The sequence below is a fragment of the Rhineura floridana genome, chromosome 9 (genome assembly GCF_030035675.1).
Source record: "Rhineura floridana isolate rRhiFlo1 chromosome 9, rRhiFlo1.hap2, whole genome shotgun sequence".
In the NCBI taxonomy this organism is placed as follows: domain Eukaryota; kingdom Metazoa; phylum Chordata; class Lepidosauria; order Squamata; family Rhineuridae; genus Rhineura; species Rhineura floridana.
Window position 1 is genome coordinate 115,307,698 of NC_084488.1, and position 25,345 is coordinate 115,333,042.

General features: G+C 43.3%; 1 protein-coding gene across 1 annotated transcript in view; it reads right to left on the bottom strand.

Annotated features, from left to right (window-relative positions):
- Positions 1-285: 285 nt before the first annotated feature.
- ADAMTS3 (ADAM metallopeptidase with thrombospondin type 1 motif 3) overlaps positions 286-25,345 on the bottom strand; it is a 188,413-nt gene continuing 163,353 nt past the window's right edge. The window contains exons 20-24 of the mRNA XM_061582955.1: positions 23,110-23,275; positions 21,316-21,448; positions 19,593-19,800; positions 14,525-14,642; positions 286-1,465 (exon numbers count right to left, since the gene is read on the bottom strand). Coding sequence (XP_061438939.1) covers positions 891-1,465; positions 14,525-14,642; positions 19,593-19,800; positions 21,316-21,448; positions 23,110-23,275 — 1,200 coding nt within the window. The 3' untranslated portion in view covers positions 286-890. The remainder of the gene's footprint in view (positions 1,466-14,524; positions 14,643-19,592; positions 19,801-21,315; positions 21,449-23,109; positions 23,276-25,345) is intronic.

Below are 25,345 nucleotides of genomic sequence, written 5' to 3' on the forward strand. Positions count from 1 at the left end.
GCTGAGCTATATGGAACACGGGTCTCACTCAGTATAAGGCAGCATAACACAACAGCAGAATGGCTGGAGAAGAGCATATGAAGATAGGAGCGTAGGAAGCTGTCTTATATTGAGACAGACTCACTGGTCCATCTAGTTCAGTGCTGTCTGCACTGACTGGCAGTGGCTCTCCAGGGTTTCAGAATGGGGACTCTCCCAGCCCTACCTGGAGATGCCAGGGATTGAATCTGGGACCCTCGGCATGCAAATCAGATGCTCTGCCATGGAGCTACAACCTTTCCCCAAGTGGCCACATTTTCCTCTCTACAAGCTCGGATGCCAGCATGATGCGCGAACCAGACCTATGTACACGACAGCTGCAAACGTGAACTGTACTCGAGCATTTGTTTATAGAGATAAATTAGCAAAACAATTCAAATGAACTTGGATGTCCCACAGTTAAAAAAATACCCCAATGTTGTAGATGTGTAAACTTTGGTACCTTGGCTTGGTTGCCCCCCTTCCCCGCCCTCCAAAACAACATTTAACTTTCTTTTCTTAATTCCTTTTTAATTGATACTATCCCCCCCCCAAGCAGCTGATGTGCAACATTAGGGGTCTGGGCCAACCCAGTCAGCTGCTGGCTGTTTTTCTGTACTTCCTTTACGTTCGTGTGATATTGGTGCTTCCCTTCAAAGCATTTGGGGTAACCAGATATTAGGAGTTAAAGAGGAGGAGAAGGAATTTGGGAAGGATGGAGATCACTGGAAAGCGAACCAGCACTTTTACTTCCCTCCTTTTTCCGTCCTTGACTTGCGGAAAGTCTTGCGTTTGAAGGGTTTGCATGCACCGCCGAACAAAGCAAGGAGACAAACCCTCCCCTTTTGCAATCTCTCCCCCTCCCCTTTGATCTATCTTTCCACAGTGGAAGGCCTTGGAGGTGGCCGCCTGTCCCCTTGCTTCTCGTTTCTCGTTGAGGTTCTATGTGGAGAAGGAACGCCAGCTGAACTGACATTCTGTATCGCACGTGGACCGACAGCTAGTGAGGCCGAGGAACTTTGGGTCACAAGATGCTCACTTTTGACCAGCAGCTGAAATGGCATTGCAGCTAGTCTGGAAGTCGTGTTTCTTGCTTGGCTTGGAACTCTCCGCTGGGGTGGATCGGCAACTCTGGCCCTGCTGTAGGAGTGAGGGATAAGGGCGTGCACATCTTCTTCTGCCAAGGACATCCTGCCCTGAGAGTCATGCCTCTCAGAGTGAGGAGCGACTGACGAAGTCGGAGCAGCCAAAGGCTTGGGTAGGTCACCGGGGTTGGCTATCATGTCCTCTTCGGTTTCGGCGGCTTCGCTAAGGAAAGGAGGTGGGATAGTGCTGCTGCGTTTGCTGCAAGATTCGCAGCACAACTTCTTGTAGCCTGGGATGGAGCAGTACCGGGCAAGCACCTCCATCTGGCAGAAGATCGATTTGTCTCCCAGGCAAGGCTCATCTGGAAGACAAAACCCAACGTTGGTTAAAGGAACGTTCTGAGAAACACGCCATCACTCAAAAGCAGAGGTGGGGAGCCCAGGGGCCACATGCAGGCCCCCAGGCCACACCTCTTCCCATGACATACCTAGTGCTTGGAATGAACTACTTCGCTTTAACAAAGTCCACTGAGTTAGTTCAAAAATCTCTGAACTACACTTGAAAGTAGTTCGCATAATTGCTGGATGAACTGAACATGAATCAAGTTCATTTTGGGGTGGAACTTTGAATGACTTCTAGTCCGTCTTCAAGTTCATTCTCTTATGTGAGTTTTTAAAGCTTTATTTATTTATTCACATTTATACTCCACCTTTTCTCCAAGGAACTCAAGGTGGTGCACATGGTTCTCCCCATCCTGATTTGATACGTACAACCGTGTGAGGTAGATTAGGCTGAGACGCAGTGACTGGACCAAGGTCACCCAGCGAGTTTCATAGCTGAGAGGGGATTTGAACCCTGGCCTCCCAGGTCATAGTTCAACACCCTAACAATTATGCCACACTGGCTCTAGACTCTTTGGGCCTTTAAGCTTAAAGGTCATCATTGTTGGAAAAAATCAACTAAAACAATTCACTTTCCACTGTGTGTATATATATATATGTTGATGTTTTCTTAGCCTTCTGGAATATATTTTATACTTCAGCACAGCAGCTTGTAGCATTCTGAGTGCTGAAAAAAAAATACCAAGGATCCTTGGGATGAACTTGAATTGAATGCAAACCAAACTAATTCATTTTCTAAAGGGATGCACATGAGCTAGAATGAGTTCCTTTTGGGACAAGTTGAACTTGGACTAGAACTAGTTCCTTTTCAAGCTGAACTTTCCAAGCTCTGGACACACCCATTACCGGCCCAGCTGCATCCTCTCCTTGAGTGCTTTTGCCTGGCTTGAATGTGTCCCTGAACTGTGATAATACCTCTAACTTGCCTGGATGGAGAAACATGTTTGTGGAAACCTCTATATTTTACATGTCTTGAATGTAGCCTACTGTACAAAGGCAAGGGTCACATCTGTTGCTCCACCCACTTTTTGCTGGTATGTAGCCTCCAGAAGACTGCCCAGGAAGGAATGTGGTCCTCGGGCTAAAAAAGATTCCCCACCCCTCAAAAGGACCCTGGTCTTGTATGGATCATTTGCATGCCAGTATACGATTCAGTGATAACAAGGTGGAACTGAACTCTCAAAGATATGTCCAGACAATTATGCTGTGTCGCACAATAATTTTCAGCCTTGTCCAAGCCAACATTGTTTTCTTTTTCTGCCAATTCACAGTAACTATTCAGAACATTCTTGCTAAATTTATGCTATTTATTTAACAAGATTTATATTCCTCTTAATAAAAAAAAAAATTCCTCTAAGTGTTTCACAAAAAATAATACAAAGCATGCATTTTTTATCTGGGAAAAACCTTTTGGATATTCAATAAATGCTTCTGTACCATGTTAACTACTATGAGGCATATCCATCACAATGTTGTCTGGTGATGGGTAAATCTATTCAAAAATGAATTTTCACACCACTCTGCAAATTTTCATGTCCTCATGAAATTGTGGCTACATTTTAGGAAGCACTTCTCCTAATATACTTCTTTTTGACTGAAAATTTGCCTAATATACACGAATACAAGCAATTTCCCCTAAATATAATGTAATTTTGTACAATATGCTCATGAACATATGTGTTTGTCTGCACACTGTCTCTTAATATACACATTTTTGTGCACTTTTTTGGTTGGAGAACTGTATCACAAAATTCAGAGAAGAGTGAATTCCAAACGATAGCTGCATTTTACTTCACATTTTGTTTTGACAAGTGCAAATTAGGTAAGTTGAACTGAAGTTCACTCCATTCCAACACAAATCTATCTGCAGAGCCCACCTAGGATCATGTCATTCCTGAAGGCAGATCAGGCAACTGGGCAGCAAGAAAACAAAAAGAGGGAGCAGAACTAAACAAATCTAAAGGACACAGACAAGTTTTTCTCCCTTTCACATAACACTAGGCCCCAGGTCATCCAACAAAGCTCAATGTTGGAAGAACTAGGGCAGACCAAAGAAAGTACTCTGTTTTTAATGATGATGATTTTATATATATTTGTTTTTAATCGGTTTGTGGATTTTAGCTGTGTTGTATCTATGATTTTATTGATATGCCACTTGGAGACGCTTTTGAAGCTGAATGTGGGAAGATTCAGGACAGACACAAGAAAGCAGTTATTCAAACAGCATGTAGCTAAACTATGGGTTTCTCCCCCATGTGATTCAGTGATGGCCATCAACTTGGACAGCTTTAAAGGAGGATTGGATTAAACTCATGGAGGCTAAGGCTACTAGCCACTACGGCTATTTTGCGCCTCCACTGTTGAGGACAGTTTGGCTCCGCATGCCAGTTGCTGGGGAGTTCAACTGGGAAGAGTGCTGTTGTGCTCAGATCCTGCTAGTGGGCTTCTCATAGGCATCTGGTGAGAACAGGATGCTGGACTAGATGGGCCTTTGGCCTGATCCAGCAGGGCTCCTCTTATGTCGTTTAATGGATGACACTCTTTAACATCCCAGGAGAACAGACAGTTGTAAAGTCATATCAGCAAAGGGACTGCCAAAGTACGAAGACAAAAAGTACTGTAAATTGCCTGTGTTCCATTTCTGGAGAGAGAGGTGAATGGTGAGCAGCCATCTTTTGAGAGCAATCCAGATGCACACGAACACTGGATGGCAGCAGCAGGTAGAGACAGGTGAGAATCAGAGAAGTGGTGCCATTAGGGCAAAACTTTGGGGCAGCAGACTGGGACCCCACTCTGCAGAATTGAGCAGGAGGGCTCCCAAAGTCAGCCTGGCTGGTGTACCGCATTTTGAAATAAGTGAAGAAATAAACCTGGCCATCTCAAGTGGTGGTGGTGGCGGGGAATAAGACCAGCAAATATAGAGTCTAAAACTACCTAATGAGGAGCTTAAGTCTTCCCACGACAGCCTGCCGGTAGCTCTTTCAGAAAGCTCAGTCAACTACACACTGTTGCTCTACTCTAAGAACAATGACATTGTTCTTAAATTCATAAGCTCTAAATCTACACCTTGGGAGAGCCAGTTCTTGAAGCACCTGCTGAAGGTTAGATTAGAAGTGTATTTTTTTTTAAAAAAATCCATTATTAGTACACCTTTATTTGCTTGAAAAAAGCAATTTTCAATGACTTATGCTGCTGTTGTGCTCAGAGACCTGTTTCGTATTTGAGTATAATCCTGGGGCATTCACCCATTTTTCAGACACATTTGGGTCTGCATCAAGCACTTGGGTCTGTCTCACTGCAAGAGCAATGTTCACTCGGGCTAGAACCCTGTACTTGCTTACCTGAGAGTATGTCCCATGGAACTCAGTGGGGCTTACACTACACATTTCTTTCTCCAGAAATTATCAAATACCTTCAGCATTCCTTGGTTTATTTCTTGGGAATGTTTTAATTAGGGATGGGTGAATCTGCCATTTTTGGTTTCTCTCAGTTTCTAATTTTTCCAACCTTAAGGTTAGTTTCCACATCAGTTTGCAATTTTGATTTTTAATTAAAAAGTCCTCATGAAAATTCATCAGCATTTTACTGTGAATTTCTCCTAATATACATTTTTATGTGCAATTCTGCCTAATGTACACATTTGGGTGAAGCAATTTTCCCTATTAGAATGCATTTTTGCATGTTGGTTTCACAAATACCTGCATTTATATCCACACTTTAACCCAGTATTTGCATTTTTTTACGCAAAATGCAAAATTCAGAGAAGTGTGAATTTTGAAAGATGTCTGTGTATTGGCTAGTGACTTGTTTCAGAAAGTGCAAATTAGATAGATCTGCCTTTAAATGCAAACAGAATCAAATGTCTTTCCCATCTTTGGTTATGATGAGGATATTTATAATTTTGCTATTTGCTAGAAAGCATCTGGATGCTTTCCAGTAAAAAACTCTTTAAAAACTTTGCTCCCAGGCCTTTTAACATGTGATCAGATTGTCTTAACACTGCTGTTATCTGCTGTTTTTATTGACTGTGTTGTTTTATCACAGTCTTATGTTTTTATTGCTTTTATTGATTTCATGTGAATCGCCCTTATATTGAAGGGCAAAATGCCAATCTGTAAAAGCAAACAAATAATAAATAAAATAAGGAAGGGCTAAAAATCACAAGGGAATCCAAGCTCATAATAATTACTTTAGCGTTCAATTAACCTTTTTAAGGGTTCCTTTGTGAGGAAGAAAGGGATAACATTTATTAATAAAAATGTATAAATAAAAATATAAAGTTGTCTCCAACTTTATAATGCAGAACAGCCTCCACTGATCCAACGAATTGCAACTAGTAAAAGCATTCAAAAGAACCACTAATTGAAGGTGCATAAAAATAAAAGAGTAGAAAAGCAATCAAAATAACAGAACCGGTGAAGGATAAAGGCAGCAGCACCACTAAACAGCCAAAACATTAAAGGCTTAGGCAAACAATTTAAAAAATCTTACAGTACAATTCTATGTATATTGACTCAGAAATAAGCTGTCTTTTCAATGGGACTTACACCAGGTAAAAAATAGGATTGCAACCTAACCTTAGGGCAGGGGAACCTGTGACCCTTTAGATGTTGTTGGACTGCAGCTCCCATCACACATCACCATTGGCCATAGACTGCATACATACCATACGTTTAAAGCACATTGAAAGCACATTATTTTCCCCAAAGAACCCTGGAGACTGTAGTTTGTTAAGGGTGCTGGGTATCATGGCTCGGTGAAGGATAAACTACAGTTCCCAGAATTCTTTGGAGGAAATAATATCATTTCAGTGTGCTTTAAATGTATGGAGTGTATGCAGCCCATGGAGTCCAACAACATCTGGAGGGCTGCAGGTGATCTGCCCCTGTTACAATGCTTTATTGCAGTTTTGTACATTCTATTGCTGTTCTTAACAGTTTGATGGTTTCATAGGTCACTCTTCTTTTTTAAAAAATGCCATAGAGATATTTTATATAATAAGCAGTACAGAAAGGGTCTTGAAAAATAAATAACAAGTTTCCATAGATATGTCCATTAGGGATAGAAAGATCTGTCAGTTTCGGTCCTCTCAGTTTCTCATTTTTCCAACCTGAAATTCATTTCTCCACATTTCTGCAGCAATCTGCAATTTTTTTTTTTTAAAAAAAAAATCCTCATGGAAATTCTCCAGCATTTTAGTGCAAATTTCTTCCAATAAGCACTTTTGTATAGGCAGTTTTGACGGATGTGCACGTTTTTGCAAGCAATTTCTCATCATATAACGCACATTTGTATGTTGTTTTCACTATGATATTCATTTCTATGTACACTTTCCCCTAACATATTCATTTTGGATATATTGTTTCACTGGTGAACTGCATCACAAAATTCAGTGCAGCTTTCAAAGGATGGCTGTGTTTCGGTTCTCATATTGTTTCAGAAAGTGCGATTTGATATATTTGGCTTGAAATTCAAACTGAATCAAATTTCTCATCCATCGCTCTCTCTCACACACATACACACACACATGCACACACACACACATACCATATTTCATAAAAGATCATTAAAACACAGACTAGGTCAAATCTTGTTCCAACTATTTGATACTAGTTTAGCAGGCCACCTGAGAAACGTTGAGACTGAGTGCAGGAAAGTGCAGATTGACAATACAGATGCTCTTGAAAGAGTAATCACATGCCATCTGAAAGGGGGGGCATGGTTGCGCATGACATTTCTGTTGGTGCAATAGGTAATGTAGATAGGAACTAGGGTTGCCAGGTTCAGGGCCTGAGACTTATCCTGAATCTTTAGGAGAAGAGAAGGTCAGCCAAGTGCAGGTGTGCTTGCAACCCTGTAATGGGAAAAGCCACAAGGTGGAATTCTCCCTTCCCCCTGCACGACTTTTAAAGATACAGAAGACATCTTTGAGGCTGGGCCTGGCAACCAAGAGGTCTTCTGTATCTTTAAAGGTTGTGCATTGAGAAGGGAGAATTCCACCTTGTGGTTTTTCCCATTATAGAGTTGCAAGAACAACTGCACTTGGCTGACCTTCACTTCTCCTAAAGATACAGGATCAGTTTCAGGCCCTGAACCTGGCAACCCTAATAGGAATATTGTCTTACACAAGTGGGACCAGCAACAAAATGTTGCAGTGTGGAATGCTGCTGCTCAGGACTCCATTCCATTTCCCCCTCCTTCAGATACCTGTTCTCATCCTCCTCCCCTCCATCCCCCAAGTCAGCCAGAAGTTTTTTGTGGGTTTTTTTTTGTAATGGCTTCTACAAACTTTCTAGCCTGTGGATACGTTCCTCTTATATATGGATGGTGCTGCTGTTCAGCTGCATAAGCAGCCGTGCATACCCCCGAACATCAGAAAACAAGGTGGTTCTACTGTAGGAGCCCTCATTTCAAATCTCTTGCTGCTGAACTACATCAGCCCTGGCCATTGGCCATGCTTGGTAGGGCTGCTGGGAGTTATAGTTCAGAAACATCTGGAGAGCCAAAGACTCCCCACTCCTGGCCTAGTTCTTCTTTCAAGGAGAGTGCTCTAGATGGTTTTGTGGCACGCAGCCATAACCTAACAGTACAATTTTATGTCTCTTTACTTAGAAGTAAGCCTCACTGAGTGAAACAAGACATACTCCTTAGTAAAAGAGTTTAGGAATGCAGCCTAAGCTACACCCATCCCCACTATGACATGCAATGTACAATGCTGTACATGTCTACACAGATGCAGGTCTCATTGAATTCAATGGGACGTACTGCCAGGTAAGTGTGTTTAGGCTGGCAGCCCTAGCCTATTTATTTATATCCTGCCCTTCCTCCCGGCAGGAGCCTAGGGCAGCAAACAAAAGCACTAAAAACACTTTAAAACATTATAAAAACAAACTTGAAAACACATTAAAACAAAACATCTTTAAAAAGTTTCTTTAAAAAAGCTTTATTTAGGCTAAAATCCTATACCCGCATACTTGGGAGTAGGCCCCATTGAACTCAATGGGGCTAAACTCTGAGTGGATGGTATAGGATTGCATGGTTAACATACTTGTGAGGATTGGCTCCCTTCTTAAGCCTGCTTACTTGAAAATAGGCTCCATCTGCACCATATGTTTAAAGCACTACGACAGCAATTTAAACAGTCAGGGCTTCCCTAAGAATCCTGGGAACTGTAGTTTCTTAGGAGAGTTGAGAGTTGTCAGGAGATCCCTATTATCTCTCACAGCTGCAGTTCCCAGAGTGGTTTAACTATCAATCCTTCTTCCCTGGGAACTCTGAGAACTGTAGTTCTGTCAGGGAAATAGGGGTCTCCTAACAACTTGCTACCCCCTTAACAAACTACAGTTCCTGGGATTCCCTGGAGAAAGCCATGACTCCTTAAAATGGTACAAAAGTGCTTTCAATTGCATGGATGTGGCCACTATAAGCCCAGCAGAACTTACTCCTGAAACAGTAAGATGAGGAGAGATTCTGACATTTGAATTGCAAAGCATTTTGCACACGAGAAAGCATAAAAATTGTTAACACAAAGGAGCACGGAATAAATGGTAACTGTGTTTATATAGTTAGAGGTCTGCTATTTATAGGGGGAAAAAAATGCCTGCTCTTGGTCCTGTAGTTCTATTTATACTGATGTTTTACAGAACAGCTGTGTATACCCCACCCTCTTTGACATATAGAATTCATCTTTGTGATGTGATCTCTGCGCCCCCCACACCTGCCAAGCATATGGTTGCAAATTCTACCCCCTCTCCTTCCACTTCAAAAATGTGTCAAGGTAACACTTACTAAAAAGTTATTGGAAAGTCTTCAAAGCATAAACTAGCTTCTTATCTTCTGTCTAACTGCACACAAGAATTCCCGGAGGGTATACCTTGTTTTGTTTTGCTCCTGTGCTTGCTTTGTCCACTATGCCTAAGCAGTGTAAATGAATGTGTTTCATGCAAGCGGCAAAACATACTGATAGTTCTCTCCCCACCGTTGTGGCTGTCAGGGGGTGGGACATCAGTTGAGGAGAAGAGGTAGGCAGAGTGGGCAAACCTCACGAAGAGGCCAAGACCTGCCTCAGATCCCTGGCTGTGTCTTGCAGGAAAAGGTAGGTATAGCTGCCTGCCTGCCTGCCTGTCACCACCACCACCCCCGCCTCCAGGATGGATCCCCTGGCGATTCTCCACGGTAGGGAGAGAAGCTATGCAAGTGGATTTCCTAAAGGAAAGTTGCTGGCTCAACATCACCAGCCCAGAATTGTCCCCTGCACTGATCAGCTGTTCAGCGGACGGGTAGATGCTGCAGGGTGTAGGAGATGCTCCTAAAGGAAAGCCATTTGCGGACCATCACCAGCGTGGGTTCACCCCCCCCTCTAATCAGCTGTTCAGTGGAGTGGTCGTTTCTGCAGGGTGCTGCAATGCCTCCTCCAATCAATGTTTTCACAGAAGCATTACTGGGGAGGAAAGCATTGCAGTTCCCTGCAGAATTGACCCCTGTCTCGGCCATGGGGAAGAGGAGAAGACAAAGGTCTCCTCTTCCCACTCCTCTCCCTGCTACATGTTTAAACAGGGCTTTAAAACTCTAATTAAACATTAGCCCTGTCCCTGAACGTAGTCAGAAGTGAATGCAAAGCAGGGCAGGGGGGTGGCCCAAGGTCAACCCAGGGCAGGTTGGCTTGCTGACCCCTGGATTGGAGCCACAGGGTGGGTAGGGGATATGTGCACAGCCTTATGCACAGAAACAAAGCTCTTATCCCCCTCCCCATTCACTATCATGGGGAATCTAAACATGATAACTGTTTCCCTTTTCTTAGAAGTAGCTGTGGCTGGTGGCTCCATGTCAGTGAGGCATTGGAATCCACTCTGGATTTTAGACTAAACTTTCAAGGAGCTGTCCAAGGTGCTGAACCAAGGTTTGGAATAGGTTTCAGCACTTTGGACAGCTCTTTGAAATTCTGGACTAACATTTGAAGCAGATCCCACTGCCCTACCTACTGTGAATCTTCAAGGAGCTCTCCAAGGTGCTGAAACCTATCCCTGAAATAGGTTCAGCACCCCAGACAGATCCTTGCAAAATTCAGGCTACAATCTGGAGTGGATTTCACTGCCCAGTGACATGGAGCCACCAGCCACCACTGCTCAGAAGTGGATGAAATGTGCAGGTATACGAACCGTTCCAGAATGGATTAAGCCTGCCAAATTCTAGGCAGATACATCCAGGGTTTTTCATGCAGGACACCTTAAATTTGGATTACTTTAAAAGGAAAATTCTCTTTATTTTCTGCCAGAATTGGATGCAATTTGCGGGCATGCTCACTCCTTCTGAGAAGACGAAGCCTGTTCTTCCACAAGGGCAGACTTTATCATTTTGGGTTGGGTAAAACAGGAATCACGGGGTTGGTGGTGGGGAAAAAAGAGTGTGGGCTTTCAAGAAAGACTGGAGTGGAGGATATGTCAACACTCAGAAAGGAACACGTTACCCCATGGGTCATTGGAGAGATAAGCTTCTTCGTGCCACCAAATATAGCAGTGCAAAGATTAGTTTTCCTTGCTTTTTTTTTAAAAAAAAGTATCCATGTTCGATCACATCGGTACCAACTCTGAGTTGTGGACACACAGATCCCCCCCTTTTTTGCTTTTTTAGGTGAAGCATATATAATCCAGACACCCACTTCTTATTCATCAGGTTTCCATGGTAAAAAACCCCACCCTCACATTTGGTAAGGAGCCTCATAACTGCTGAGGGAGGAAGATGCAAGAGCAGTCTTGCAAAACAGTCAGTGAAAGCTTGGGATGGCTCTGGAAATAATCCTGGGGTGCATGGGGGGCTGGACTAGTTCCCCCTATTTTACTTTGAGCCAAAAATCAATGCCCCCCAATAGTACTGTATTAGAAGCACCATATTCTTTTGACAGGCGTTGATAGGAAGGAAAATGCCATTTCACAGCAAAGCAAACTTCTGCGTGGTTCCATCTTCGCATAAACTGATATGTCTTTGCTCCCCTCTAGTGTCCAAATGGTTACAAAACACCCAGACTCCATAAAGTGTTGCATGGAAGCTGCTATATCTGTGTTGGCAATTTCACAGCTGCATTATTGCAACTCCACTCTACATGGGGCTGCCTTTGGATCTGGTTCAGAAACCGCTGTTAGTGCAGAGTGGCACAGTGTGACTGCTTATGGAGACAGCTCTCCATCAGCATTTAACACCAGTGTTGAAAGCTCTGCACTGGCTGTGGTAGGCTACCGAGCCAGATTGAAAGTGCTTGTTTTGCCATGTAAAGCCCTAGATCAGTTGGGGCCACACCTTTTTTCCCCACTTGCAAATTGCTGATGGTCTAGGTGGACCACCTAAATGATTTTTCTGCCGGACGTAGCAACCGTAATGTACCGTGTGAGGTGTTGTATCGTTTGTATCGCTTCTTTGGATATCAAATTGCATCCCACAGAATGTAAAGTGTAACACAATAAAATCCAAGATTAGAAATAAAAGAAGCAATAAAAATAAAATTAAAAATCAATATGAGCATTTAATGCAGACATGCCACATACCACCTGAATGAAGCTCATGGACCACTGGTGATCCGTAGACCACAGTTTGGGAATCCCTGCCATAGAAGTCTTGGGACCCAGATACCTGAAAGGCTGCCTGCTCCCTTATACACCTGTCCTGGATTTTGAGATTATCAGGGGATGTCCTTCTCACACAGTTCTCAGAGATATGGTATGCGGTGGTTCATGAGAGGGCTTTCTCAGTAGTGGAGCCCCAACTCTGGAATGCCTTCCCCTTGCAGGTGCATGCAGCACCAACACTCATGGAGTTCTGACGCCAGGTAAAACGAGGGGACAAGAGGCCTCACTCAGGTCCCCACTCGTTCCTTCTGGCCCCCAGGATCTCATACCAGATGAGAAGCCCCGCTGGTATTGCCATCTATTACTTCTGTTCAATCTGTTAAAGGATGCTGGACAGATGAAGGCAATTGTGCACATTTCTGTAGCTTTACCTATAAAACTTGCTTTGCGTTCTATTTTTCATTTTTTGTCATTCTACAAGGACCTGGGTGCTGGTGGGCAAGGAGATGGAAATGGAGTAGCAGTAAGGAACGACTGATCTTTGTTTCCAGCCTTCTATGGTCTTTGGGGAAGGCCCGTAGCTCAATGACATAGCATCGCCTTTGCACCCAGAAGGTTCCTGGTTCAATCACTGGCATCAGTTCAATCACTGGGAGAGGCCCTTGTCTGAAACTCTGGAGAGCCACTGCCAGTCAGTGTCAGCAATAGTCAGCTAGATGGACCAACTTGGTCTGACTGGGAATAAGTCATCTTACTTTGTTCCCACATTTCAGCTTCTAGTGCATATCGCTCCATGCTTAGCATCAGAACAGCGCCTCCAACAACAAAATGGCTGAATTCTTCTACTGTTACCAAACTTCCTATGGTAACAAAATGGTAGACTCATAATGAGAGCCACCCTTCTGGATTGGACTATCTAGTGTGGCATCTTGTTTTCAACAGTTGCTGAGCAATGCTTCTGAGGCACAAAGAGGGCTCTTGGGGTGGGTCATCTAGGCCGGAATAAGGCCTTGCATGTTTGCATGGGGTCCTATTTGTGGTGGGTCACTCCAAGAGGCTGGGAAAGAGCCTCACTCAGGTGGTACCACCTGGGCCTCAATACTCCATCCCTGACTGTTTCTACAGGTTCACCCACAGGAAACAGGATGATTTCACTTCCTCTAGAGCAGCCTTCCCCAAACTGCTGCCCTCTAGATGTTTTGGACTGCAATTCCCATTGATGCCAGGAAGCACAGCTCTGCTGGCTAGGGCTGATAGGAGTTGTAGTTCAAAACATCTGGAGGGCACCAGATTGGGGAAGGCTGCTCTAAAGACTGAAGCCTGACACTCTAGCAGGGCTGTGGAATATCCCCTCAACAACTGGTATTCAGAAAACCTCAAGGCGCATGTTGGATACCAATTTCCAGCAAGATATTACTTAGGTAGTGAAACTATTACAAAATGATTAACATTCTGCACTGTGTAGGCTCTTCTCTTAGACAAAAAGCAAACAGACTCTAAAATTAGCCTATAAGTCCACCTTGGCTACTCATATTGTTAGTGCTGGATTTTCAGAGAATCCTGGAGAGAGTTAGCCTATAAAATGCACTCTTTCCAGATTTGGGATAGATCATAACTCAGTGGTGGAGTAATGGCTTTGCTTCAGGAAGGTTCCAGGTTCAATACCTGCCATCTCCAGGTGCAAGGATCAGGTAGCAGGGAAGGTGAAAGGCCTCTGCTTGATGCCCTGCAGAGCTGTTGGCAGTCAGTCTTATGTATGCTGGTGTCATAATCTGTTAGCCAGGTTGTCATGTATTTCTTACTGTTCAAACAGTCTTCCAAATGGCACACAGCGAGTTGTATCCCAGTAAGTCATACTCATGGTAGACCCATTGAAACGAATGGACTTAGGTTATACCCCAGTATCAAAATTAATTTATAGTTATCAGATTTATTTTAGACCTGTAGAATTTTCTGATGATCAGGTCTTTCATGTTTAACTCCAGGCAAAAATAGACAAGTTGCTGGAAATCTCCCCATCTCATTACATTTCTTTATAAACCAGTAAAGATGCATGCAAATTTATTAGGTATATGACGCAGGTGACTGGGTTGTTTTTTAACCCTTCCTGCCACTTCCCAGTGCAAATCTCTTCCCCATGAGCCTGCTCTATGCCTCTAAATCAGGAGTAGTCATTGTAATGTCCTCGCCAGACTCCACCTCCCAACAGGCTGAGCCAGTGTGGACATTGGCCATCAGTGTTGGGTGTTGTAGTCCAGCAACAGTCAAAGGGACCCACATTGACTACCCTTGTTCTAAAGGAATGAGTGTTCCATCTGTGGACATGTTATTGTGTAGTACACAGAAATGGGAATTTGCACCACTTTGCAGATGTTGTCAGTGCTGACCTGGTTCATGTCCTAAATTCTACAAACTGGACAATCCAATCCCAATGCAGCTAGAGTGCAACATGTTGCTTACCGTTACAGGGAGCGAGCTTGCAAACCCTCACAGATTCTGGCTTTTCTCCATTGCATTGGTCACCAGTGCGGCATAAGACTTGCCTGGACTCTGTTCCTTCACCACAGGTCACTGAACACTATGGAGAAAAGCAACATGGCACCATGGATAAAGATAACAAGGTACTGTGGAGAACAGCAATGCAGCACTATGGAGAATAGCAACATGGCACCATGGATAAAAGCAACAAGGTACCATGGAGAATAGCAACGCAGCTCTGTGGAGAACAGCAACAGGGCACCACAGGTAAAAGTGACAAGGTACTATGGAGAATAGCAACACACCATCATGAAGAAAAGCAACAAGGCTTCTGCACGCATATCCTTAACTAGATGAGGAAAGAGCGATGTGTGGTTGGTTCCCCTTGCAAATCCTGCTGCTGGATAGATGGAAGCCTTTATTTTTTTAAAAGGACATCTGGTCAGATTTGGGAGTGAATCCAAGGGTTGGATTCAATGTGTCCCTCTTTCCCCATCAAATGGCTTATTTCCAGGTTTTACGTCTCCCTCCAGCTCCTTCCTGTTTGGAGCCAAATAGCGGCACTGATGCAATGCTGGCTCATGCCACCTTGCTCTGTTTAAACCAGAACCACTTCCCACTGAGTCATTCCTCTTGGCTCAGCCAAATTACATATATTCATGACACTGCAAACAGACCTTTAAATAATGGAGATGCACACGCCATGTCCACTCTGTTGACTCAGCACCATCTATCAACACTCACAGTCATTTTCTGTTAAGCTCATCCCTCCAGATCTTTCCCTTTCCCTCCTGTCATCACCCAGTGTTGAAGTTAGATTTGAAAGCTATCCTCAGGATAGGACCCTATCATTTTTTGCTTGTGTTATGTTCTAAACAGCCATGTGCATTGATGGGCTATACAAATACATTACAGCTGGGCCAAAATCTGCCCTTGAGTTTTTCAGAAGTTTTCTTCCTCTGCAAGAGAAGCTTCCATTTCTCCCCCATTCTCAAGACACTTGAGCATTTCTTTAGAATTTTAGTGTTTGTGTGGGTTTTAAGCTCAAAACTGTTGAGCTATCACTGTGAGGCAGCCAAAGATGGGGTGTGTGTTTTGTTCCCAGTAAACATTTCTCCAGCACTTAGCAGCCTCCCTGGCTGACTGCACTTCCTGAATTGAAAAAGCCTCATGGTGGGAGGTATCTCATGATGCGTTTCCCTGAGCTTTGATTTAAGAGAAGGCATGTGGGAAAGCTGCAGAGTGCAGATGGCCAGTGAGATGATTTATAGGATGAATGAAAGGTCACTCACAAGCACCCCTCAGCCAAATGGAAAGTAAAGTTAATGTGACGAAAGCCCTGCACCTCACCCATGAGAATTTTTCTGAATTTTTCTTGCCGTTCTGTTAATTTTTGAGTGCAATTTCTTTTCTCATTAATTGATAGAGAATGTTTCGGGGGGGGGGGGAACACAGGATAAATGTTTGGCACACCACTAAAATGCATAGCCAGTCATAACAGCAGCAGCAAATACTACAGGGGCATGAATAGTTGCACTTTGCTTACACTTAGATCCAGAAATTCACTCTTGATTATTAAAAATGGGAAGTAGGTAGCCCTAGTAGAGTCTCTTTTATATTTAAAGGTTTGCTCCTAATTTATTTAAAATATTTCTTAGCTGCCCTTCTGTGCCACCCAATATTATTGTGGCACACTTTTTTTAAAAAAACACACATGTAATGAAACAGAGCCATAAAAACATCACTCATCAACCAGGAAATGAAATCAGACTTTGAAATTAACACGCATTCATTGGGTGCAGGTTCCAATTTCATCTGATTCATGAGACATGACAAGATGATGGATGGTTCCAGTTTTTAAAGAATAATATAGCAAGAGGCAGCCCTGTATAAATCATGCCTCTGGTTGAAGCGCATCTACCTTGTCAATGTCAACAAGTTTCAAACCGGTTGACTATCATGGCTTCAAGACCAAGAGCCCTCGGACGTTTTAGACATCAAGGTTGCCGCTGGCCCCTGTTTGTCAATGAGTGTTAACCACGATGGCTAAATGAAACTTCTATGTTCAGAGTCGGGTTGTCAGGTTCTTGGCCTGAGACTGATCCTGTATCTTTAGAAGAGAAAGTCAGACACGTGCAGGTGTTCTTGCAGCTCTGTAATGAGAAAAACCACAAGGTGGAATTCTTCCTTCCCCCTGCACAACCTTTAAAGATACAGAAGACCTCTTGGTTGCCAGGCCCAGCTTCCAAGAGGTCTTCTGTATCTTTAAAGGTTGTGCAGGGGGAAGGGAGAATTCCACCTTGCGGTTTTTCTCATTAAAGTGTTGCAAGAACACCTGCACTTGGCTGACTCTCTTCTTCTCAAGAAGATACAGGATCAGTCTCAAGACATGGACCTGACAACCCTAGTTCAGAGGCAGCATTTCCTTGTTTTGTTGATCCCCCTCCAAAGGGGGGCTTGTGGGCTTCCCAGTGGGACACCTGGTTGGCCACTTTGGGAAATAGGATGCTGGACTAGCTGGGCCTTTGGTCCACTCCGGAAAGACACTTTTGTGGTGCATGTGTAGAATTAGACAAACATAACTCTGTTTCCAGTGTTTGGGTTGTGACTGCTGTTCCATGCGTAGCCAAAAGAGAACCATCCGCACACAAGAGGATTGTATTAGCAGGATTGGGGGAATCCCAAAATTGAATTTAGGAAGGGAAAATCCTTAAGGTGTGGGACACCCCCCCCGAAAAGAAATCCAGCCCAGTGAGGACTGAACATGGTCAAGCAATAGCCACAGAAAATAATTGTTTGGGAGGGGGGCAGGAATGGAAAACTGGGAGGGAAGGGAAGGTGCAACAGAGTGGCTGGGACCTTGAGATGAAGTACTCCACGCCGCAACATTTTGTTGCAGTTCCTACTTGCCAATGTAGGCAAAAACATGCAAAACTGTGGCAAAACAGAGCTTCTATGTTCAGAGGCAATATTTATTTATTATATTCATTTATATTTATATTTTTAAATATGTTTTGTTTTAATATATTTCAAAGTCTGTTTTTATGATATTTTAGACTGTTTTTAGTGTTTTTGTTTGCTGCCCTGGCTCCTACTGGGAAGAAGGACAGGTTATAAACTAACTAAATAAATAATAAAATAATAAATAATCCTGCCTTACCTTCAAGGAAGTGAATGCAGTATTTGGGCTGCCTCTTTGCACTGAATTCTTACAACAAGTCTGTGAGGTAGGGCAGGCTGAGAGATATTTCTTTATTTATTATTTGGTTTATATTCCACCCTTCCTCCCAGCAGGAGCCCAGGGCGGCAAACAAAAGCACTCAAAACACTTTAAAACATCATAAAAACAGACTTTAAAATATATTAAAACAAGACCTTTGTCTGATGCAGAAGAGCCTCCTGGATCAGGCTAATGGCCATCAAGCCCAGCATCTTGTTCTCACAGTGGCCAATCAGATGCCTCTAGAAAGCCCACAAGCAGGACCTGAGCATAACAGCACCCTCCCCTCCTGCAGCTTCCAGCAACTTGTGTTAAACATTCTTCTTAAAGAGGTTGGGATTACTAACAAGCATGTGATGCCTATTTTAATATAGAAATATATATTTTAAAAAGAATTTGATTTATATTTATTTCATATACATTTTATATTTCCTTCCTTTAACTCAGCAAATCTTTATCATTTAACTCAAATGTTCATCCCAGTGGGCACGTGTCTTGTATTTGCACTGATTTTAAACTGCTTTTATGTTTATACTTTCTAATCATTGTTTTTATATATATAATTGTTTTAACTGTTTTTATATATGTCATTGCTTTATATATGTTATATTGTAAATTGCTTCAGGATGTCTCGTGGGAAGGGATTCATAAACAAAATAAATAAATTATTGCAACCTACTAGACTAGGGAATGATTTGAAACGAATGCTGATGAAAGTTAAAGAGGAAAGCACAAAAGCAGGACTACAGCCGGACATCAAAAAGACAAAAGTAATGACAACAGAAGATTTATGTAACTTTACAACTGACAATGAGGACATTGAACTTGTCAAGGATTATCAATACCTCAGCACAGTCATTAACCAAAATGGAGACAATAGTCAAGAAAGCAGAAGAAGGCTAGAACTGGGGAGGGCAGCTGTGAGAGAACTAGAAAAGGTCCTCAAATGCAAAGATGTATCACTGAACACTAACGTCAGCATCATTCAGACCATGGTATTTCCGATTTCTATGTATGGATGTGAAAGTTGGACAGTGAAAAAAGTGGGTAAGAGAAAAATCAACTCATTTGAAATGTGGTGTTGGGGGAGAGCTTTGCAGATACCATGGACTGTGAAAAATAATAATTGGGTGTTAGAACAAATTAAACCAGAACTATCACTAGAAGCTCAAATGATGAAACTGAGGTTATCATACTTTGGACACATAATGAGAAGACATGATTCACTAGAAAAGGCAATAATGCTGCGAAAAACAGAAGGGAGTAGAAAAAGAGGAAGGCCAAACAAGAGATGGATTGATTCCATAAAGGAAGCCACAGACCTAAACTTACAAGATCTAAACAGGGTGGTTCATGACAGGTGCTCTGGGAGGTCGCTGATTCATAGGGTCGCCATAAGTCGTAGTCGACTTGGAGGCACATAACAACAACAACAACAACTAGACTAGGGGTAGCCAACATGGTGCTCCCCGGATCCTCTTGGACTACAGCTCTATCAACCTTAGTTAGCATGGCCAAAAGCCCGGGACTGTGGGAACTGTAGTTCAACAAGTTCTAGGGGGCACCACATTGGCAACCCTTGTACTAAACTAGTTGCACTTCTGTTTTTGCTTTTCCCTGTTGACGTACAATATTCTTTCCCCTTCTCCCCTCAATAACTTGTGTCACCTTAGCTCCGGTCACCACAAGATATCTGCCTACAGCCTTGGCAGAGGAGGTGCTGCACACCTGCAAAGAATCACTGTCATCTGGACTTTTTAACTCAAACGTTTTTTTTTTTGGCTAGTTCCCCAAAAGGGTAATCAAACACAGAAGACCCAGGTTGCTTACTGTACTCCAGGGCCAGGTTTTCCACTGAGCAGGGCACGGCATTCTGTTGCAAGGTCGACGGCTCTCAGGGCGATCCCCACTGCAGTACTTGAAATGGACCGAGCGATTTGCACCGTCATGAAGCAGCTGAATGCAGCGTACTGTTCGGATCTGATAACCGGACATCCCGCAGGTTTTGGTGCAATGCTCCCATTCTTCTGATACCCAGCTGAGGTGAAGCAGGAAGAGCGTTGAACATTAATACAGTAACTAGCTCCAAAGACTGATTCACCCAGGACTGATTTGGATACATCACAAATTTTATTTAATAATCATTATTACTAAATGAAACTAGTGAAATCAAGTGGGCATCATCTGGAAAGCGCTTCAGGCACTCACTTAAGAGTTGGTTATTTTAGCAAGCCTTCCTGTGAAAATTATTGTGTTTATATCAGGTGTGGAGAATTCTCTGGCTCTTCATATTACTATTTCATTTCTACATGGCAAACTCACACAAAAACACATCTATGCAGTGTGCAGAAGCTCAGTTAAAACCAAAACAACATAACCAATAAAAACAAGCAGAATTTATTGAAGAAACAGACATATAATCATGGGCCATCCGACAAGGTTATAATCCAGGGGTGGAGAAACATAGTTATAATTTTGTGAAACTAAATCCTATTCAGAGTAGACCCACTGAAATTAACAGACATATTTTAGGTCCTGTAATTTTAATTCTTCTCTGAATATAATCCATAATTTTTTTAAAAAAAATCATGCATGCAGACAACCTATCATTAGAAGAATTGTTCACTTATTATTATTATTATTATTATTTATTAGACTTATATACCGCCCGACTAGCAATAGCTCTCTGGGCGGTGAACATAAAAAATACAGTAAAATCACACAGTATAATACAGCAAAAAAAATGTAACAATAAAAACAGTCCAAAATCAATTACGACAAAATTTAACAATTAAATTAACTTAGATAAATTTAAATTAAAATGCCTCGGAAAAAAGGAAGGTTTTAACTTGGCGCCGAAAGGAGAACAGCGTCGGCGCCAAGCGCACCTCCTCGGGGAGACTGTTCCACAGTTCGGGGGCCACCACTGAGAAGGCCCTAGATCTTGTCACCACCCTCCGGGCTTCTCTATGAGTCGGAACCCGGAGGAGGGCCTTCGTAGCAGATCGTAGTGTACGGGCGGGTTCGTAGCGGGAGAGGCGTTCCAACAGGTATCGTGGTCCTGCGCCGTATAAGGCTTTATAGGTTAACACCAGCACTTTGAATCTGGCCCGGAAGCATATAGGTAGTGTAACTGTTAATATATTCTTGTCTGATTATCTTTAAACAATCGCAAGTACTTCTTTTCCAGCATTTGGGCAGAGTTGTGCCAATTGATGCTGTCCCAAAAACTCATGCTCCACAGCAGTGGAGGCTGCTCTATTAGAGTGAATGGAGCGCTGCCTCACCAACCTCAGTCTGTCCTTAGCCAGCCCTCACCTCCCTGCCTTCCTACTTATGTCCAGTCCAGGGTCTGGGACTGGACCTCAGCTTCCATTTCCTTGGTCTCAGTGTTGCCTTTGTAGAACTCAGCAGGGAGGAGAACAAAACTAGAATGAGTTGGCTCTGCCTGCCATCGGCTCTGACTCCACCTCTTGTTAGGCTCCCCGCCCTCTACCCTTCCAGGCCCACACTAGTGGTACCAACACGTCACTGAAAATGAGGGGATGCTTACAATGGCTGCGTACATTCCTGAAGATTGCACATCCTACGAATGGGCTTTGGTTTCTTGCTGGCTTCACAGAAGCTGCGGTGAACCATTTTGTTATCACTCTTCCTGCGGCACCCATACTTAGTATACTGGAAACCTGCAGGGGGGGAGCAAGGAAGAACCCCCATCAACAATTCACATATCAGGTGGAAAATGTAAGAAACACATGGAAGTGGAGAAAGGGAAAGAGCAGTGGGGATGTTTCATGTTAATGACAAACTAAGAATAAGAGCAAAAGAACGACTTTGGTGCTCTGGTACCCATGATGTATCTTGGCTGGCCAGGCACCGCTGCAAGGTCTTAGATCTGAACATATGTGAAGCAGTCTTCTACCAGATCAGGTCACAGGTCCATCTAGCACAGGTGCCGGGAACCTTTGGCCCTCCATATGTTGCTGAACTGCACCTTCCATCATCTCTGGCCATTGGCCATGCTTGCTAGGACTGATGGGAGTTGTAGTTCAGCAACATATGGAGGGCCAACGGTTTCCCATTCCTGATCTAGCACAGTACTGTCTACTCACTTAAGAACTCAATCAGAGAACAGGATGTTGAACTAGATGGGCCTTTGGCCTGATCCAGCAGGTCTCTTATGATATTTCCCAGCCTTAATGAGAAACTACCGAATTTAGTCTTGAACTAATGCACAACTGAAATACAACTATCCTTTGAAATTGCACTTTTTGAATTTTGCAATGCAGTTTTCCAAGCCCAGAGTGGTTTAACAAGCAATCCCTCTTTCCCAGGGAACTGTGGGCACTGTAGCTCTGTGAGGGGAATAGGGGTCGTCCAATAACTTTCAGCACCCTTAACAAATGACAGTCCCCAGGATTCCTTGCGGGAAACCATGACTGTTAAAAAAGTGTTATGATACTGTTTTAAATGTATAGCGCAGATGGGGCCATACACTGTGATAATGGAATGCTGAGTCAGGGTGACTTAAGGCCAGCAAGGAAAGGCGGCGGGGAGGGGGTGTTGTTGTGCAGGACAGAAATTGACCTGTGAGCGGGAGAGGGAAATAGGCTATATGATCCCATGGCCCATTTCTGTGCATTTTATCAAGGTTCCGAGACAGTCAACATTCCACCTGCATGCCCTTTGCGGTTTGCTACTTCAGACAGCTGAAAAGTCGTACAGAACCACACAGTAATCTGGCATTTGCTACATCCTGAAAAAACAGTGGGCATGCAAACCAGCTGTTTGCTGGTGGAAAGAAAACAGGGAAAAGCAGACCATGCAAACATAGTCAGTTCTCCTGTTCCATTTAGTTTTTCCCCCAGGTGCAGAATTTGGGGTTCACTGGTACAGTTTTTAGTTTATTACAGAAGACGTACAGCTATTTTCGAGGCTTTGGGACTTGGCAGCCATTACCAGAGCTTGGAAAAGTTACTTTTTTAAACTACACCTCCCATCAGCCCCAGGCAGCATGGCCACTGGATTGGGTTGATGGAAGTTGTAGTTCACAAAAGAAACTTTTCCAAGCTCTGTCCATTACTGAGAAACCCAAATTACACTAGTTGCTTTGGGTTGAATCCAACTACGTCTCTTCCCACCCACCTCTCAAATATGCTCCATATGGTTGGGGGAACTCCCACAGCATATTTGGGGGGGGCATGCAGAAGGAGAGGAATTTCTATTGCATGAGCAGAAATCGTTCCGCTCACACAATGAATACAACCCTTTGTACGTGGGCAGAAAACACACACACAGAGCGCCTACTGCTTGTTTTACTCCCCCGGTCCCCATCATTATAACATGCCTCCTCCACACGGCTTGGTACATTGGGACCAAATCTTCAAAGCCCACTCAAAAGTATCCAGCTCCTCTTGAAGTACATTGTTGCTATTGACGTTGGGCACAGAATCCTTGTGGATGATATATCTGTATGCCAGGCTAGACTGTGTGTCGTTGTCCCGCGGAATGATCTACAAAAGGAGGAGCAAATGATGCATACTGTCAGTATTTGAAAGCATGGGGGCTTCCTCCTTTTAGGTCCCCCCCCTTAAAGATATAAGTTTAAGAGGGCAAGCAAAGGTTTGCCATAAAAACGTCTGACATATAACCATAGCAGTACAGACAACATATGAGATAAGAATACTAAAAGAAGAAGCTGAGGGTGCTGCAAAGCCTTGTTCCTTGCAACCCACCACTAACAGGAAAGGCTCTTCATACTCCACCTACAAGGATATTGAGAGGGTACTGTGACAGCCCTCCACTATACAAACTTCTTTTAGCTGGACGCCCAAGAAAATCAGGACATTCCCCTCCCAACAACAAACACATGAAACTATAGACCTGGTTGCAAATGCAATTCAGCTGGCTTTGAGGAGACTGGAATTTAACACAGAAAATGCCGTTACTTGTACCACGGATAAAGCCACCATTAAGTTACTATGTGTATTGTTATTTAACTTTTGCAGATTGTATTTTGTATTGTTTTGATGCATTTTTATATTGTATTTTATATTTGTGTTTTTGTAAGCCGCCTTGAGGGCCTTTGGCCAAAAGGCGGGGTATAAATAAACTACTACTACTACTACAACAATAAAATAAAAATAAATAAAAGGAACCAGAAAAAAACCCACAAAAGGTTAAGAACATAAGAACATAAGAACATAAGAAGAGCCTGCTGGATCAGGCCAGTGGCCCATCTAGTCCAGCATCCTGTTCTCACAGTGGCCAACCAGGTGCCTGGGGGAAGCCCGCAAGCAGGACCCGAGTGCAAGAACACTCTCCCCTCCTGAGGCTTCCGGCAACTGGTTTTCAGAAGCATGCTGCCTCTGACTAGGGTGGCGGAGCACAGCCATCATGGCTAGTAGCCATTGATAGCCCTGTCCTCCATGAATTTGTCTAATCTTCTTTTAAAGCCGTCCAAGCTGGTGGCCATTACTGCATCTTGTGGGAGCAAATTCCATAGTTTAACTATGCGCTGAGTAAAGAAGTACTTCCTTTTGTCTGTCCTGAATCTTCCAACATTCAGCTTCTTTGAATGTCCACGAGTTCTAGTATTATGAGAGAGGGAGAAGAACTTTTCTCTATCCACTTTCTCAATGCCATGCATAATTTTATATACTTCTATCATGTCTCCTCTGACCCGCCTTTTCTCTAAACTAAAAAGCCCCAAATGCTGCAACCTTTCCTCGTAAGGGAGTCGCTCCATCCCCTTGATCATTCTGGTTGCCCTCTTCTGAACCTTTTCCAACTCTAGAATATCCTTTTTGAGATGAGGCGACCAGAACTGTACACAGTATTCCAAATGCGGCCGCACCATAGATTTATACAACGGCATGATGATATCGGCTGTTTTATTTTCAATACCTTTCCTAATTATTGCTAGCATGGAATTTGCCTTTTTCACAGCTGCCGCACACTGGGTCGACATTTTCATCGTGCTGTCCACTACAACCCCGAGGTCTCTCTCCTGGTCGGTCACCGCCAGTTCAGACCCCATGAGCGTATATGTGAAATGAAGATGTTTTGCTCCAATATGCATAATTTTACACTTGTTTATATCGAATTGCATTTGCCATTTTTCTGCCCATTCACTCAGTCTGGAGAGGTCTTTTTGGAGCTCTTCGCAATCCCTTTTTGTTTTAACAACCCTGAACAATTTAGTGTCATCAGCAAACTTGGCCACTTCACTGCTCACTCCTAATTCTAGGTCATTAATGAACAAGTTGAAAAGTACAGGTCCCAATACTGATCCTTGAGGGACTCCACTTTCTACAGCCCTCCATTGGGAGAATTGTCCGTTTATTCCTACTCTCTGCTTTCTGCTTCTTAACCAATTTCTTATCCACAAGAGGACCTCTCCTCTTATTCCATGACTGCTAAGCTTCCTCAGAAGCCTTTGGTGAGGTACCTTGTCAAACGCTTTTTGAAAGTCTAAGTACACTATGTCCACTGGATCACCTCTATCTATATGCTTGTTGACACTCTCAAAGAATTCTAAGAGGTTACTGAGACAGGACTTTCCCTTGCAGAAGCCATGCTGG